Here is a 17,684-nt window from a genome sequence, read left to right on the forward strand (position 1 = left end):
AACGCACCAACCTCGCGCAGAATTCCAACCGCCATGTGGAAAATATGAATTCCGAATGTCCATTACAAAAGCTTAAATGAAATTCATTATGTTCCTTCCACTGAAGGAAAGATGAGGAGAAACGGATATTTGTTATCCTACTTTTGAAGCAGCGCCATCTAATGTACGTAAATATGTTTCGGTTTTGTAAGTCTACCTTTTTAACCGATGACGCATGTGAGCATGCAAAAATGAAACGATTCACCTTGGTTGTAGGAAACATCCGGTCTTAGCTTACATCGCTTTGAAAGAACCGTTGGATTTTTAACCCAAAATTACAATCAAGACTTGTTACAGTACTGAATCGGAGCTTCTGTCTTGTAACGGTAAGCTATTTGTGCTTGATGACTATCTCTTTTTTGTTCATTTTCCAGTAAGTGCGATTTGCGTCATCGAAGACAAAGTTGGTAAATAAGAGGAACGGCTGGGTTGATAAGTGTTATGCCTTGAAAAGACAACACATTGCTCTCTCCGTTCTTGTAAGGGTGTTAATCTAAATAAGACGGAAATATTATAACAATCACGTGATGTCAAGATCGAGAGGATCTCGCTTGGCTTCATGTAAGTGATGATCAATAAATAATACCTCTTTTAGGGAGGAGAGGGAGAGGTGAATTATGAACCTGAACCACTCTTACAAAAAGGAATTTTCCCTATGAATATCCAACATCGGTCATCTATTTGAGTTTATATATTCACTTTATTCGGGTAAACGATTTAAACTTGAAAAGTAGTGCACCGAGCGATTATCGTTACTGCTGGGGGAGCTGTTACAAGCAACCGAAGATGCTTTTGTTCACAGTCTGAGTAGGTGAAGCTGCTGTTACCAATTTTTGATAACATAAAGGAAAAATGAGAACTGTGATCAAAGATATTTAACTAAAACAGTGAAAACAGGAACTAGAAAACTATCAGATAATATTTTAAAGAAATGGGTCTCTATTTTAAACTGATCAGTGACGCACAGGCCGTTAACACGAATACAGCAGAACTGGAAACGATTTGAAAATTAAATTTGTCTCGAGTGATTGTTTGTCTCCTGATTGGTCAAATAAGTCTTTGCAAGAACCCAATAGGTAACTTATCATTTCTTAGGCGAAAAGAAACAATATTTATTTACTTTACGGTCATTATATTTGTAGTCTATGAAAGGGAACAAAATTGGTGCCCTCGAAAGAGCACCTTGCCCAAGAAACACAAAAATATATATTTTTGATAAATTTCCCAACTTTTCACCATGGGTTTTTTTTTCTTTTTTCCAGGAAAACGTTGATCTCCTTCGGAAGATCTTATAAAAGTCCCTTTGCCTTCATCAAAATGAATGTGGAACGTGCCTAACTTCAAAAGGTAATTTACATCAATGCTGACTGTTTTAGAAATCCAAACAACACTAGTATCGTTATGAAAGCTACAAAAGAAAATTATAAGAATAACAACATTAACAGCATTTAGAAATCTCACTGTTCCATCCCTCGTCTTTAAAAAGAAACCACGACTTCTTCTATTGAATGAGATATATAAGGAAAAAACATCAATGTTTATATTTCGATAGCTTATGATATTTCTCCAAAAACATCGACGAGTAATGCATCTGTTTCAAGGATTTACACAATCAAAATGCAAGATCATCAAATAAAGTTCGCATCGATTATGTTCGGACAATTAATATATAGATTTAGCCGAGCGGAAAAGCGGAGCTCTTGTTAGTTCATTTCCCGGCCCTTCATTATACTAAATAAAAACTGAAATAAAACTCTTCAGCACTGGCTGTAGAAGAGTTTCTTCAAGGGGATGTAGAGACCAGTTCGGGGGGTTGGGGAGGGGGGAAAGAATTGACGAGGTCTTGAAACTGGGGACGATGTTCTCACAACTTGCAAAGCGATCAACGCACATACTAGCCAGCGGTATCTTCAAACAGCTTTGGACCTTTGTCGTTGTTCCTGACTTTCGAGCAAATTTTCGAAGATAGGGAATGTTTTCTTCAGATGAAGTGTACGATGTCAGCATCAATTAAAATTATATTCTATTGAAAGAAACGACGGTAAACTACTTTGCGCACATCACTGGTCGTGAGTACAGTGAGTCAGTAAAACAATACGCCAGAATTGTATGGGCTTCTCTTATATCTTCTCTTGGAGTTGCCAGGTATGACTGCTTGCTCCACCGTTTTTCCCTAACGCTTCAACCTCCTCTGTTAAGCGTAGAAAATTAATAGAAGAGTAATTTCCAACTCGTGTTTGAAGCTGTAATTTTTTAAACTTTTTCGCTTTTGGCTATTCTTGTTTCATGATTTTCCCCTAGCTGAAAGGAAATACACGACGTCTTTTTGAGATTTTTTCTGTTCTTTAATTCGGTAACCTCTGCTGCAACTGCATATATGAGTTTGTTGTCTTTCTATGAATGTGAATGTAAGTGCGGCAAGTTGTACATCGGAGAAACTGGAAGACCTATGCGAGACACAATTAAAAAGCACGATCAAGACATCCGACTCGCCTGTACCGAGACCTCCGCCGTTTCAGAGCATGTTCACAACACCGGACAAAAGCCACTCCGAAACGAAGTAAAGTTTATTAATCGTAACCCTTATTACTACACGCGCAGGGTCAAAGAGTCAATTCATATAAGACTTCACCCTGACAACATCAACAGGGATAGTGGAATAGAAATTCCAGAAACGTGGATGCCCACGATCAAAAAACACAACAAGAGGAGAGCAAATCACTGAATAAAACAGCAAAGATCGAAATGCACCAATCAGAGCTGTTGAAAAACAACTAATCACAGCAGAGAATCATGCTTTATAAGCCGATCACGCATGACCAGTCAACCTCATCGCCTGAAGAAGATTAGCAGTATGCAGTCGAAACGTCGCGATCTACATCACACGTGACCACATCGTGAGACAAACGGAAAACTTAGCTTTTATTGTTTTTCACCACGACGAATAACCACAACCCTTTTTTACGATAGTGACTATGTTATTTGGATAAATGTCCAAAGGAGGATAAAAATTAAGACATGGTCTGCACAACTCTCTTAATTTAATTTTTTAACCTTCAAAGCTGAGGCATTTATATTCTTGCTTTGTGCATTATGTGGACACCAATTAATTTAACTTTCATGCGTCAAAATACATAGAAAGTTCTCTTCATCTATGTGCCCTAAACATTACAGAGGAGGAAGTAAAAACATGAATTAAAACGGGAGGGCCCTCATTAATTTCAGTCCTAATTAAAGGAGGATCCTTGCTTTTCCAGATTCTCACCCTTCATACCTCACATATCTTATGACCAATTCCTTATATCAATGTTTAGTTCGGCTATGAGCATTGGTAAGAGACACCACGCATTAACGAAAGCTTGAGCAAGAGTATTTAATGCAATCTAAATAATAATATTGTATTTTATAATGTGGTAACTTACACAGCAAAATTATATAATCACACAATTCCAAATAAAGGAAGTCAGGTTAATGACTCACCTGCTTTAGCTTTTGAGGGCTTAAGGTGCAGAGAAATAGACATGATAAACAATTACAATTAATACGAAGTTGAAAGTTTGAAGCCTAAAAGATATACATTATAATCATCAGACTCTATGCATCCGAGCAAGAAAAGGTCAATTATCACCATAATTTCTCCCAAACGTTTCTCCCAAATTTTTGTAACTAGGTGGTACTGTACTTAAATACTTCTACCAACACAAATGCATTTTCTAAAGTTATCTCCTAGCATATGACTGTACAGGTCATGTGGAAGGTTCCTGCTTGGGTACTAACATTTCAAATTACCTCAGCCAACTTTAATCATCAGAATTGCAAGCCAAGGTGTATTTACCATGTACTCAAGTTTCCAAATTACTCACCTAATTGTTACAGTGGAGTTCACTCCTTTTTGAGGCTATCTTCAGTTTGATCACACTGTTACATGTGAAAACATCAAATGTTACTCAGATATTCAAATAATTACCTGAATAAAAAGTTACAATTTTTTTTAATAACCTGCTTCCTTTAACCCTTTAACTCCTATTTGTTACCAAGACAGAATTTTTCTCCTTACAATATCAATACATCATCCTTACAATATCAATACATCATCAAGCAGAAAAGTGATGAAAATAAAGTGATGAGGATTATTAGTTGATCCAATACCAAATTCTCAAAACCAACCTCACAAGAACTGTATGGCAGACCGTAAGGAAAATTACTAATGAGATCTTGGTAGTTAAATGGTTAATCGTGTTCCAGAAATGTAACATGTAAAGTGTTCTTATGTACTATGAAGTTTCAAACTCATTAAAATTAAGTTGACTTCAAGACTTAGATTTTAGTTTAAAGAAATGTGTAATATTTCTTTAAATGAATGAAAAGAGAATGCCATTTATGAATTTCAAAATAGTAAATGCCAAAAACTTAAAGATGGAATTAAAAGAAACTACTAAAATATGTTATATCTATTCACTGAGATTATAATCATTAGTTGGCACACAGAGACATAAAAGAGGCTTTGTGAAAAAGACCAAAGCAGTGAAATTAAAGATTCAGGAGAAGCATATGGCATCAACTTGTTTACTGATGTTCTCACCTGAATTCAGTCCGGAAAGAGAACTCAGCAACACATATGTTTTATCTTCTTACACTTGAATTAAAACATAAAATTTAATTTTTTTGCATGCAGGTTAAGGAGGAAATAAAAAAGAATGGATATATGTTACATAAGAAGAAACCCCTTACAATAAAAATAAAGCAGAAGCATATTACCTATGTGTTTTTACTTCTGAATACAGCCATAATAAGTATTTTTAAGCCATGATCTACATATGTAAACCGGGTGCATTATATGGTCGTAAAAACAATTTTATTCTAGCCTCCTTCTTGAAGGGTGCCTTGTGTATCAAATATATCAAATTCAGTGCCTCTAGAGTCATATGCCACGCTTTGGGGCTACAAAATAATAAAATAATCAACGACTTATGGCTGGCCAATTTACCGAGAGTCGATTAAGTATAGTTTCCTAAATTCGTATGGAAAGTTTAAAATGTGCTCCACTTGTGCTACATGTACGGATTTATCGTTCTTAATTACTGGTGAAATTCCGAGAGTGTGACTCAATTAATTCAAAAGAAAATATCCAAGCAGATTACAGAAATGGTTCACAAATTGTAAACTGATAATGTGTTAACAAAACCTCACTAAATTACGGTGCCGATTCAATGAAGTTCACCCATTGCGCAGGAGAACTACCGCCATTTTACCCGTGAGTTTGTTAGCACTACACGTTTGCGGTCCGTAATTTAATTCTCAGGTGTCTGACGGGTCCTCTCATGACAGTATTGTCAAAATCAAATTACTGCGTCAGACTTAATGTAAACACGGACATCGTTGACTCAATCTCATTTTATTTCAATTTTGGAAAAGGCCACTACTTAGTTCTTAGGTTAAAACAACACTTCTTCGACAAAACGCGATTTTTTTAACAGAATCGAGTAAATCCTGCAATAGTTGACTGAAGAGAGAAAGAGGTAGAAACCTGCGCTCGCCGTTCGCTATCATTTGAAAACTTTCTAGGCAAAACAAAATCCGTAAGATAACTTCTTTTTCATTACACTACAACTGTATAAAGCATTCCAAACGACAGGACAAGAAATACCTTGAAGAATACGAACACTTTGAAATGTTATTCGAACTAGTGCGAGGGTTTTTAGGGGATGAAGGCCAAAGTCATTGTTTTACCGAAACGTGATTTTAATTATAAACTGAAGCTAGTATCAAACGACGACTGGTAAAAAACGTTTGAATTTTTCTGAGCCTTAGCGTTAGAGAAAACCCAGATAAGACACAACTTACCGGTACCTTCTTCTTTCTCGGATCCTATGAAGTTCGCTTCTCTTTGTTGATGATCTCTTCTCAATCTGTTTTCCTTCTCGCGTTGCTCCTCGCTAGATATTCGCCTTTTTTACTTATGTCTTTCCTTGTTCTTCTTCGCGTTCCTCTTGCCGTATTCTGTCTATTTTGGTGTCCTCTCGAACTTTCAAGCGCGTTTTTCTCGACTCGTTTTACGTCTTTTACTTCTTGTTTTTTTTGGTCGCTCTGCCTATTTCTTTTCATCCTATTTTCACTCAGAACCCTCTCTCTACGAACTTGAATTATAAAAATTTCTTCCCGTTCACAAAGCTTTAGCTGTGCCGGTATTGTTGCTTTGCGAGTTGACTAGAAATTGCAAAATGCTAAGAATCACTGTCCAACTACAACCTCACCAGTTTGATTTCGCGCTCAAAACACGGGTTGCAAATTATTTGCTCATGCAGCTTCACATCCACTAGCCCACGTGAAGCCCTTGTGCAATGCCTAACCGTGTGCCTGGGGTAAACTACACTGAAGCTCAACACTCGAGTATGCGCACTTCATTGTCATCTGCCGGTGTCTCCTAGCGCACACTTATCGGGTATCCAAGTTACGCACGTAATCGCGCCTGTGCATTACCTTCTCCCTTGCCCTTCCATTACGTAATGGCTAAGATAGTTCCGTGGTACAGTTGGCCGCGCATGCTAAAAGTAGCATCTTGTACGTCCAAATTTTTTCGGCTTCATGTGTTACTACTATTTCGTATAACTATGGGGTTACGCTTCGCGCGCTGCGAGTTCCGCTAAAACGAACACTCTGTAGAATGCAGAACCTTCACACAGGAGTAGCTAATATGGAACATTCTCCGAACACACGCAAAGCCTGTGAGTCATAACATATTTTTAATTTAGGAAGCAGACCAAAGGAAACCTGCTTTCTTATTTTAATTTCTAGAAACGCGAACTTGCTGTAAGGAAATGCGATTATTATTAAGATGTGGGCTGGGCAGTTTAGGATGAGCAGTAAGCTGTATGATGCAACAGCAGCTCCTTGAGAGCCCAGTAAATCGGTTTGGTTAATAGCATTGCTCCTTCTTACACAATTGACTTGAGTTAATGTAAACTTGTTGCCGGTTCTGTTAGCCAGTTAAATTTTCCAGTTGGTCTCTGATTTGCGTGATTGGCGTGACAGTGTAACGAACACTCTAGTAGAACAGACGGCAAGGGTGTGTTCCCTTTGACGGACAATGTAAAAAAAATCCATATGCGGAAAAAGAAGCTAAAGTCCAAACTCCGTAGAAAATATGTATGAAACTTGTGGCTAAAATAAACACTCCGAAACTTCTCAAAACTCAAAACTAAGGGTTAAAAGAATAGCGCGAGCGAAAGCTCAAAAACAATTGACTAAACTCTGTTGAAACAAGCAATAAAAGTTCGCGAAAAATGATTTGCTAATTGCGAAATTACGTGCACCGCACGTGAACACAGAAAGAATACAAGGTGGGGAGGGGAAGATAAAAATTGCAATTTGAAATTTAAAACTAAAGAGATTTTCGAAAAACAATCCTTGCATAAGTTTTTACTAATTTCTTCTTTTTTTTTTCAAACTGAGAAGAAACAGGGTCAAGATGGACAGCATAGAAGAAGCTATATACGTAGGTATGGTGATCGCCGAGTACCTTCACAAAACTGGTCGCGTGTTGCAAGCCATCGAGGTATGCAAGGAATGTTTGATAATCTTACACAGTCTTGTGAAAACGATTGGAAACAAAAACGACCAGGCAAGATGTTACAGAGGCCTCGGAATAATACTCCAATCGTTTTATAAATATGACAAGGCCCAAGAATATGAGGAGAAAGCACTCGCTATCACAATAGAAATTGGTGACAGGAATGGACAAGCAACAAGCTACGGAAACCTAGGAACTTTGTTTTATTTACTTGGTCATTATAACAAGGCCCGAGAATATGAGGAGAAAGCACTCGCTATCAGAATAGAAATTGGCGTCAGGGATGGAGAAGCAAAAAGCTACGGAAAGCTAGGAGTTTTGTTCCAATTACTTGCTCATTATGACAAGGCCCGAGAATATCTGGAGAAAGCACTCGCTATCACAACAGAAATTGGCGACAGGGATGAGGAAGCATCAAGCTACAGAAACCTAGGAATTTTGTTCGAATCACTTGGCCATTATGACAAGGCCCAAGAATATGAGGAGAAAGCACTCGCTATCACAATACAAACTGGCGACAGGAATGGAGAAGCAACAAGCTACGGAAACCTAGGATCTTTGTTCCAATCACTTGCTTATTATGACAAGGCCCGAGAATATGAAGAGAAAGCACTCGCTATCAGAATTGAAATTGGCGACAGGAATGGAGAAGCAAAAAGCTACGGAAATCTAGGAACTTTGTTCCAATCACTTGCTCATTATGACAAGGCCCGGGAATATCAGGAGAAAGCACTCGCTATCAGAATGAAAATTGGCGACAGGGATGGAGCAGCATCAAGCTACGGAAACCTAGGAACTTTGTTCCAATCACTTGCAAAGTATGACAAGGCTCTAGAATATGAAGAGAAAGCACTCGCTATAAGAATAGAAATTGGCGACAGGAATGGAGAAGCAACAAGCTACGGAAACCTAGGAACTTTGTTCCAATCACTTGCTCATTATGACAAGGTCCGCGAATATCAGGAGAAATCACTCGCTATAAGAATAGAAATTGGCGACAGGAATGGAGAAGCAACAAGCTACGGAAACCTAGGAACTTTGTTCCAATTACTTGCTCATTATGACAGGGCCCGGGAATGTGAGGAGAAAGCACTCGCTATAAGAATAGAAATTGGCGACAGGTATGGAGAAGCATCAAGCTACGGAAACTTAGGAACTTTGTTCAAATCAATTGCTCATTATGACAAGGCCCGAGAATATCAGGAGAAAGCACTCGCTATTAGAATAGAAATCGGCGACAGGAACGGAGAAGCAACAAGCTACGGAAACCTAGGACTTTTGTTTAAACTACTCGGTCAATATGACAAGGCCCGAGAATATCAGGAGAAAGCACTCGCTATCAGAATAAAAATTGGCGACAGGAATGGAGAAGCATCAAGCTACGGAAACCTAGGATCTTTGTTCCAGTCACTTGCTCATTATGACAAGGCTCGAGAATATGAGGAGAAAGCACTCGCTATCAGAATAGACATTGGTGACAGAAATGGAGAAGCAACAAGCTACGGAAACCTAGGAACTTTGTTCCAATCACTTGCAAAGTATGACAAGGCTCGAGAATATGAAGAGAAAGCACTCGCCATCAGAATAGAAATTGGCGACAAGAATGGAGAAGCAAAAAACTATGGAAACCTAGGAACTTTGTTCCGATCACTAGGTCAATATGACAAGGCCCGAGAATATCAGGAGAAAGCACTCGCTATCAGAATAGAAAATGGCGACAGGAATGGAGAAGCAACAAGCTACGGAAACCTAGGATCTTTATGCCAATCACTTGCTCGTTATGACAAGGCTCGAGAATATTATGAGAAAGCACTCGCCATCAGAATAGAAATTGGCGACAGGAAAGGAGAAGAAACAAGCTACGGAAGCCTAGGATCATTGTTCCAATCACTTGCTTATTATGACAAGGCTAAAGAATATGAGATGAAAGCACTCGCTATCAGAATAGAAATTGGCGACAAGAATGGAGAAGCAAAAAGCTACGGAAACCTAGGAACTTTGTTTAAATCACTCGGTCAATATGACAAGGCCCGAGAATATCAGGAGAAAGCACTCGCTATCAGAATAAAAATTGGCGACAGGAATGGAGAAGCATCAAGCTACGGAAACCTAGGATCTTTGTTCCAGTCACTTGCTCATTATGACAAGGCTCGAGAATATGAGGAGAAAGCACTCGCTCTCAGAATAGAAATTGGCGACAGGAATGGAGAAGCAACAAGCTACGGAAGCCTAGGATTATTGTTTCTTTGCCTTAGTCAATATAGCGAAGCTGAAGAGTGTTTGGAGAAAGCACTTCGTATCAAAAAGAAAATTGGTGCAAAAGGAGATGAGGCACGTATTTATGGAAACCTCACAGGTTTGTTTCTCTCGCTCGGCAAGTATGCAAAGGCTGACGACTATCTAAAGAAGGCAATGGCAGTTAGAAAGGGTATCGGTGATAGAAGCGGGGAAGCAGCAGATTACAGACACCTCGGGTTAATTTGTCGTAAGCGTGGTGAATATGGCAAGGCTCAAGAATATTACGTGAAATCCCTTACAATTCACATGGAAATCGGGGAGAGAGAAGGAGTACTATTTAACTACAGCGATTTAGGATTGTGTTTCCAATTGCTTGGTAAATATGACATGGCTGAAGAATACCTTAAGCAGGCCCTCCTATTAAGTAGGGATATTGGACACAACCTAAATGAGTTTCACTGTCTTTGTAATATATCGGTGTTAAAGATGTCACAATTTCATCTTAAAGAGGCTTCTTCATATCTTTTTCAAGGCATCCAAAAGTTCGAAACTTTGAGAGGTTTTCTTAAAGAAAACGATCAGTTTCAAATATCTCTTTTAGAAGAGCACGGCACCTTTCCTTACATGTTGTTCAGTCGCTTGCTTTCTTCCACTGGAAAGCCGCAAGATGCCCTTTACGTCGAAGAGCTGAGAAGGGCAAGAGGCCTGGCCGACCTGATGGCAGCTCGGTACTCTGTTCAAGAGCAGATCTCAAGCGATCCACAATCTTGGTGTGGTATTCAAGGGATCATCACAAAAGAAGCGGACTGTACCTGTCTGTACCTTTCGGTAGGTCAAAATTATGTACGGTTTTGGATAATTCAAGCAACGGGAGCTATTCAGTTTTCAGTAAAGGAAGTGAACCTGGACCAAAACAAGGTGACCGGAATAGTTCCTGAGTTAGATGAGTTTTTTAAAGAAGCCTTCCGCAGCCACACCATTTTACCAGAACACAATTGCAAAGATCAATCTTTAGATGACACCGAACTGATGTCACTTCATTACGATGACCGCTCAGTGCTGCGTGACTATGATGCCAAAGATTTCAAAAGTAGTCTTCACTTGTGTTACAAGATAATCATCGCTCCTGTGGCCAGTTTACTGAAGCAACCCGAGATCATTATTGTCCCTGACTCCTGTGTGTACCAAGTACCATTTGCAGCCTTGGCTGACGAAGGAGGCAAGTATTTATCAGATACATGCAGGATTCGGATAGTTCCCTCTCTAACGACTCTCAAGCTTGTTCAAGACAGTCCTCCAGACTATCACAGTCATACCGGGGCACTGATAGTGGGCGACCCTGTGGTTGGAGAGGTGATTTATAAGGGAAGGCGCAAAAATATAACACAATTGCCGTGTGCTAGAAAGGAAGCAGAGATGATTGGAGGACTTCTTGGGGTAACGCCTTTGATAGGAGATTCCGCGACAAAGCATTCTGTACTTCAAGCGATAAGTTCAGTGAGCTTGATACACATTGCTGCCCATGGTGATGCTGAAAGAGGGGATATTGTTCTTTCTCCTAAGCACCCTTCCCCACTCCCGCCTTTTCCTCGAGAAGAAGATTATCTTTTGACGATGGAGGATATTTCAAAAACTCGGTTGCGAGCTAAACTAGTGGTGCTTAGTTGTTGTCACAGTGCTCGTGGACATATCAGAACTGAGGGAGTTATTGGCATTGCCCGAGCGTTCTTAGGATCCGGAGCTCGTTCAGTGTTGGCGGCACGATGGGCCCTGGATGACACAGCCACAGAGCAGTTCATGACTTGTTTCTACAAACATTTGTTCCGCGGTGAAAGCGCCAGTGAATCTCTCCACAAGGCCAGGAAGTGGATGAGAAATAACGGCTTTGACAAAATTTCTCAATGGGCGCCATTCATGATCATCGGCGACAACGTGACATTTGATTTTGGAAATTGGCCGGTGCCTAGCGCACCTTAAGAATCATGACTTTGATAAATCCTCTGTAGCTCAGTAAAGCTCGGAACTATTTAATTACTAGCCTGTAAAAAGAGGAAGCCATCTGCGAAGGACAACTCAGATCGATACACAGATGAAAGCACTTCTGTAAAATGCTTATCAGACATCTAAGTTTAATAATCTAAAACAAGACAGCGTGTAATGTTATCTCTTTATAAGAGTTCCAAAGTTAAAAAACTCCATTTTTTTTAGTCATAAGTTCAATGAACAAGCCAAGCGAAGTGTGACAATTTTTAGGTTACGAACGCGATTAGTTCTTCGAGGAAAGAAAATTTTTAATCGTTTTTCAAAGGTAATTAGTTAGTCAATTCAAGAGACTTTTAAACAAATGTGTGACTTGGAAAAGAAGTTTTTTTTTTTAATTTTTTGGAAATTTCTTGCAAGGCTTTTGACAAGAAATACTGTGGTTTAACATGCCAAAATAAACACATTTAAAGAAAAGAGATAAAGAGACACTCTTGTATGGTAATGCAAACCACTGCATTTTCATAAATACCCCAGTAATTTTATCAATCTAACCCTGTAACCCCTAAGAATGACTAGCATCTAATTTCTCCTCACAATATCACTCCTGAATCAAACATTAAGGTCACGAGAATAATGGAAATGATCAACAGGAGCTCTTGATTGTTCTGCAAAATCTCCTTGTCAGCACCTTAGGAAATGGATAGGAAACAGTATGGAGAATATGCATACTGACCTTAGGGTGTAAAGGATTAATCGATACCCTTATGCGTAGGTACCGTTGTATCCTCACACAGACTCTCGTATGCTTATAGTTACTTTTGTATACTCATTATCCTTCACTTTCGCTCTGCCGCTACTATTTCCCTCCGTTTTATCAACTGAATGCCTGGAAAAGGTTACTTTAATATCAAAGGAAAATTTATGCAGAGGATTGCATTTTTTGACCAAAAAAACTCGACAGATTTTTCGTTTGCTACTTTTGTGCCATATCTGTGAGTTACAATGAAAACCGAAAGAATAAGAAATATATTTGTATTCAACAAAAATTTGCATGCGAGAAAAATAGTTCATTAGACCGTTGAAATGTATTAGAAATGCACAAATATATACATAAGTCTTGGCTTTAGTCTATCCTTGCGGTATAGTGCTCGATGCGTTCGCAGAGCGTGGTATATCTGAAGGTTGAGCTAATCAATAAGACAACTTTTCTGTGACTCTGAGTTTCACGCTTACGCAATCATATACTATATTGATAAGAATACAGAAATTATTAACGAGAAGATGTGACCTTCAAGTAACACCACTGAATAATTCTGAAGAGAATTAAAATGTAAAGTGATTGGCAGCTAAAAGACAAAATTATTCATTAGATGTAGGGAATCACTGAAATGGTTGAAACTGACTTATTAAATGTGACTTTTTGAACACCTTCGATCCAATAAGTGTGGATTGTTTAAACAAATTGTCATCAGAATTTGTCCCACTTTCAGCTCAAAACAGTGTTACAATGCAATGTGAACGTGGCAACATGAAAATCTGACTGATTTTCTGTCGACAAACCGCACTCTAACAGGTCTGTCGGGAATGGTGACCCCTCTCATGAACGGCTCCACATTCTCTACCTCCGGTGGGTAAGAGAAGTCAAACTGCTGCACGATTCTGGCCATCAGCAAATGGAGCTCTAACTCGGCAATACGTCGACCGAGGCACATTCTTGTTCCGAATCCAAATGGAAGAGAAGCGAAATAAGATGATAATGACTTCTTTGTCTTAAGTCCACTTCAAAATCAGATTATCAGTTACGTGTTCGAGGTGACTAATACACTGATCTTTCTTGATGACTGTGCTGCTTCGATAGATGTGTAACAATAATTTTTTTGACCCGGCATTTAGCTCTCAGCATAAGATACAGAGAAATCAGGGTTCGGGTCCTCGCACGGCAGATGATAAGCATCGTAAAACCATCCAGAGAGAACATCGCTGAATCAGTTCTCTTCTGCACACCATCATCCGAAGACATGAAGATTATATTTGAGAATTACACAGGCGACTTTAAATCTGATGAGCAGAACGAATTAATGTCTGAGCTTAAGCGAGTGAGATATTCACATCTCATATTCTCACTTCGTCATTCTTATAGTATTCATCTTGAAGTAATTCAATGAAAATATTTGCATCTCTTTCTAATAAAATGGAAATCATTGAACATGATTAAGAAGCTGTTAAAGATGTTATTAAAACTTTCGAGGCCGAACCCTCAAGTGATTCAGATCATCCAGAGCAACTCGTTGTTTTTGTTGTAAGAGGTAAAGCGAAAGAAATAACTGGACAACATTTCACTCAAGATCAAGTCAAGTGACTTTCTGAGAAAGATGTCGAGAAGTTCTTCAAAAGATATGAGGCTTCATTGTCTTCAAAGACTTTTAATGCCGCTATGGTTGGTACATTTCTACAACTTTCATACAAAAGCATAGGCTCATATTCACCCTTGCTATGAAGATGACCTTCTGAAGGACTTGAATGAACACTTCATGATCAAGAGAGAACTTAGTATAATTGCTGGCAGATGGAGCTTGAATTGTGGAAAGTGCATGACAATCGCAAGTGCTGTTCTTGTCATTGGTACTTGAGTAAGAACTCGAGTAAGTACTGGAAAATTATCTATCAAACCATAAAATGAATGGTAAGGAACTCAAGACTGAAGAAGCGCCAGTGGCCCAACATGTTGAAACATCATCATCCCGACGCACTCAGATAACACTTTCAGTAGTAGGTATAGTTCTTTCGCTACCTGAACTTCATTATAAAAGGAAATAGGTCATGGCTTTCGTTAAAATAACCATTCGTAGAAACTGAAAAGATTTGCAGCCAGTCGGAGACCAATCAGGTGAAGATGAAGACGTGCTCAATACCCTTGTTAGTCGGAGACATACCATAGAAATTAGACGAATGGATTTATCTCCATGCGACTAATGCAAATAGAGTCTTTTCACTTATGAACAACTAAACAAGTCTAAGGCAACTGGCCTGGACAGAATATACCATGCAAACATCAGTCGGGTTTTCGTGCTACTCACTCAACTGTTGCAGCTTTGCTTAAGGCAATTGACTCCTGTGCATATGATATACCTCGATATAGACATTGGACAATCAACGAAGTTATTTTTTAGATTTAAAGAAAGCTTTCAATACCGTTCCCTTGACAACATTCTCCGATCTAAGCTTGACCTTCATGTTATATCTAGGAATTCATTAAAATGTTTTCAGTCGTATTTGGAGAACGGTACACAACAATGCTCAGTTGTACTAACCTGCGGTGTCCCTCAGGGGACTATCTTCGGTTTATTATACATAAATGACCTTCCAAAGGGATTTTTAAACGGTGAACCGACGATGTCCGCCGATGACACGCATCTCACATATGCAGATAATGAGGTAGACAGCGTTGAATCATGTCTTAGTTAGGACATATCAAATGTGCATACTTGGCTATACGCAAACAAACTTACTAAAACCGAATTTATGCTGATAGGATCTGGCCAAAGGCTAAATACCGTTACTGCTTCCTCGTCAGTCACAATGGACGGTACTCAGGTGGAATAGGTTGTAACAACAAAACCATTTGGTGTAACAACTGACGACAAACTCAGCTGATATTTTCACTTCGAAAAACTTACCAAAAAGACTGCTTCTGGAATCAGGGCCATGAAACGTGTTAAGCACCTGGTTCCCAAAGCAACCTTGCGTCTTGTAGACCAAGCTTTAATACAACCTCACTTTGGCTACTATAGTACTGTTTGGAGAACCTGTAGGGTAACGTTAGAAGACGAATTGCAAAATTTCAGTATAGAGCAGCTCGCCTTCTGAAATTCTCAAATTATGACGCTGGCGCTAGCCAATTGTCAGACATTCTAAGGTGGAATATCTTGACCGCCAGTGAATCATATAAAAGGCCACCATGGTATTCAAATGCCTACCTGGGTTAGCCCCGGACTATTTAACTTCGAAATTCTTTGAACACAATACAAGCGACAGCCTGAGGTAATCTCTCACAAATTATATTGAAATTAGTTTTAGTCGTAGTGGTTCCACGTTGTGGAATAGCCTTCCTTGCAAGGGTAGGAGCGCGGAATCCCTCGGGTCGTTCAAAGGAGAAATCAGCAAAGCTCTCTAAGGCACCGGAAAGCAGCAGTATAGTGTAATTAATATAGATAATAGTTTTTAATCCTTTTGTAAATAGCTGATGAATTGCCAGTTATTAAATAAAGTTTATTGAGATGATTGACTGAAAATTATCATCATAAATAAAGTTATGTCTCGTAATAAGCACATGAAAATAGTGGCCGATGCTGCTACATTAACAGGTATTGCAGCTGGAATCGGAAAGACCTCAAAAAGAGTCAATGACTTCTGATCCGAGTCCTATTTTCATGAACTATGTGAAGTTCACCGGAGTTGTCTCAGCTTCTCTTGCAATAAAATATTATCTTGAAGATTATGACACTTTGCCAAACTATCAAAAACGTTTGGCGGATTTACAACAACTGTTCTTAAGTTTGGAGTCTTCTGGTTTCTTTCAGAGGGAGTTTCATTCTTCTTTAATGATATGGAAGAGAGGCTTAAAGAAGAATTTCATACCACAACTGTAGATTAAAATCTTAAACTTCAGCCAAAAGAAAGTCAGTAAACAACTCTAGATATTAATGATAGATAAAAAAAGGAAATGACGAGATAGCAAATATGGTTAATGGAGCAATAATCAACACAGCTTCATTTGATGGTAAGAATGATCTTGCTGTTGAGAAATAAGCTGCATATGAAAAGTATCGAGCGCATTGAACAAAGCTTCTTTGTTGAAACGCAACCTATGATAGTTTTAAATATCAGGCAAAACAAGATTTCACGAAAACTGACCATGTCTTAGAACTTTACAATAAATTTCATAAAGATGAACTGCATTTGGGGATTGAACCACAGTTTTTAGAGTTCTACAATCTGAATGTTCAACAAAAACAGGCTGAGTGGATCGGCGTTGGAGCTAGAGTTCTGGTTTTGGGATTGGCTGTTATTTTTTTCTTGTAAACTATTTCAAAATGGAAAGAAAGCTTTCACGAGTTTATAATAGCCCTAAAAGATATTGAAAAAGGATTGCCCCCAGTAAAGAAATTATTGCAAGAGACTAAATTTTCTGAAGATGTTGCAAGACTTTGGTTGACAAAGCAGGCTATCTGGCAGATTTATTTGTCTACTCCGAAACACATCCCTAGCCCAACCCTTCCAGAAGTTGTTTCAGCTTTGAATTGCGAGGTGACTCCATTAACAGGAAAGAAAACTTCTTATGCTATTGAAGCTGCGAAGAGTTAAACCAGTTATTTGAGACCTGTTGGCTTGAAAAAGAAGAGATTGGATTGTTCAAATAATGTGAGGTGCTTGTATGCAGCTGGCCGAGTTGGATGGTGGTCAGAGAAGATCAATTGTGAATGAAGGAGTGCCAGTTCTCTGCTATCTGGAAAATGAACGTGGATTGTCAGAGAAGAGCTTCAAATATTTCCCCAATGAACTGAGCTTTCTCCCGATGTAATTCGTTGTGCCATTTTGATTTTTCGATTCTCAACTTCAGGGAGGGAAAAATCAAAATAGCAAAATGTGCTAGAACTCTAAATCAAAAAAGCAAAATCCCCCACTTAACACAAGCAGTATAATTGCTTTATTTTCACAGAACATTGTTTTTTTTTTGTTTTTGCTCTTTTTCCACCTGGACTAACGGTAAAGCGCCCGCTGTTTTCTCAGTTGATCGATGTTCCATTGAAATCTTGGCGATCGTCCAAGTTTGGTTTTGTTTTTACTGAATGGT

At 38.9% G+C, this 17,684-nt stretch overlaps 1 protein-coding gene across 1 annotated transcript; it reads left to right on the forward strand.

Moving 5' to 3' along the window:
- Positions 1-7,507: 7,507 nt before the first annotated feature.
- On the forward strand, positions 7,508-12,306 carry LOC149034302 (uncharacterized). The gene has a single exon (XM_089192985.1). The coding sequence runs from the start codon at positions 7,508-7,510 to the stop codon at positions 11,822-11,824; it is 4,317 nt and encodes a 1,438-aa protein (XP_089049111.1). The 3' UTR covers positions 11,825-12,306.
- Positions 12,307-17,684: the final 5,378 nt, after the last annotated feature.

The sequence above is a fragment of the Pocillopora damicornis genome, chromosome 14 (assembly GCF_964200805.1).
Source record: "Pocillopora damicornis chromosome 14, jaPocDami1.2, whole genome shotgun sequence".
NCBI classification, from domain to species: domain Eukaryota; kingdom Metazoa; phylum Cnidaria; class Anthozoa; order Scleractinia; family Pocilloporidae; genus Pocillopora; species Pocillopora damicornis.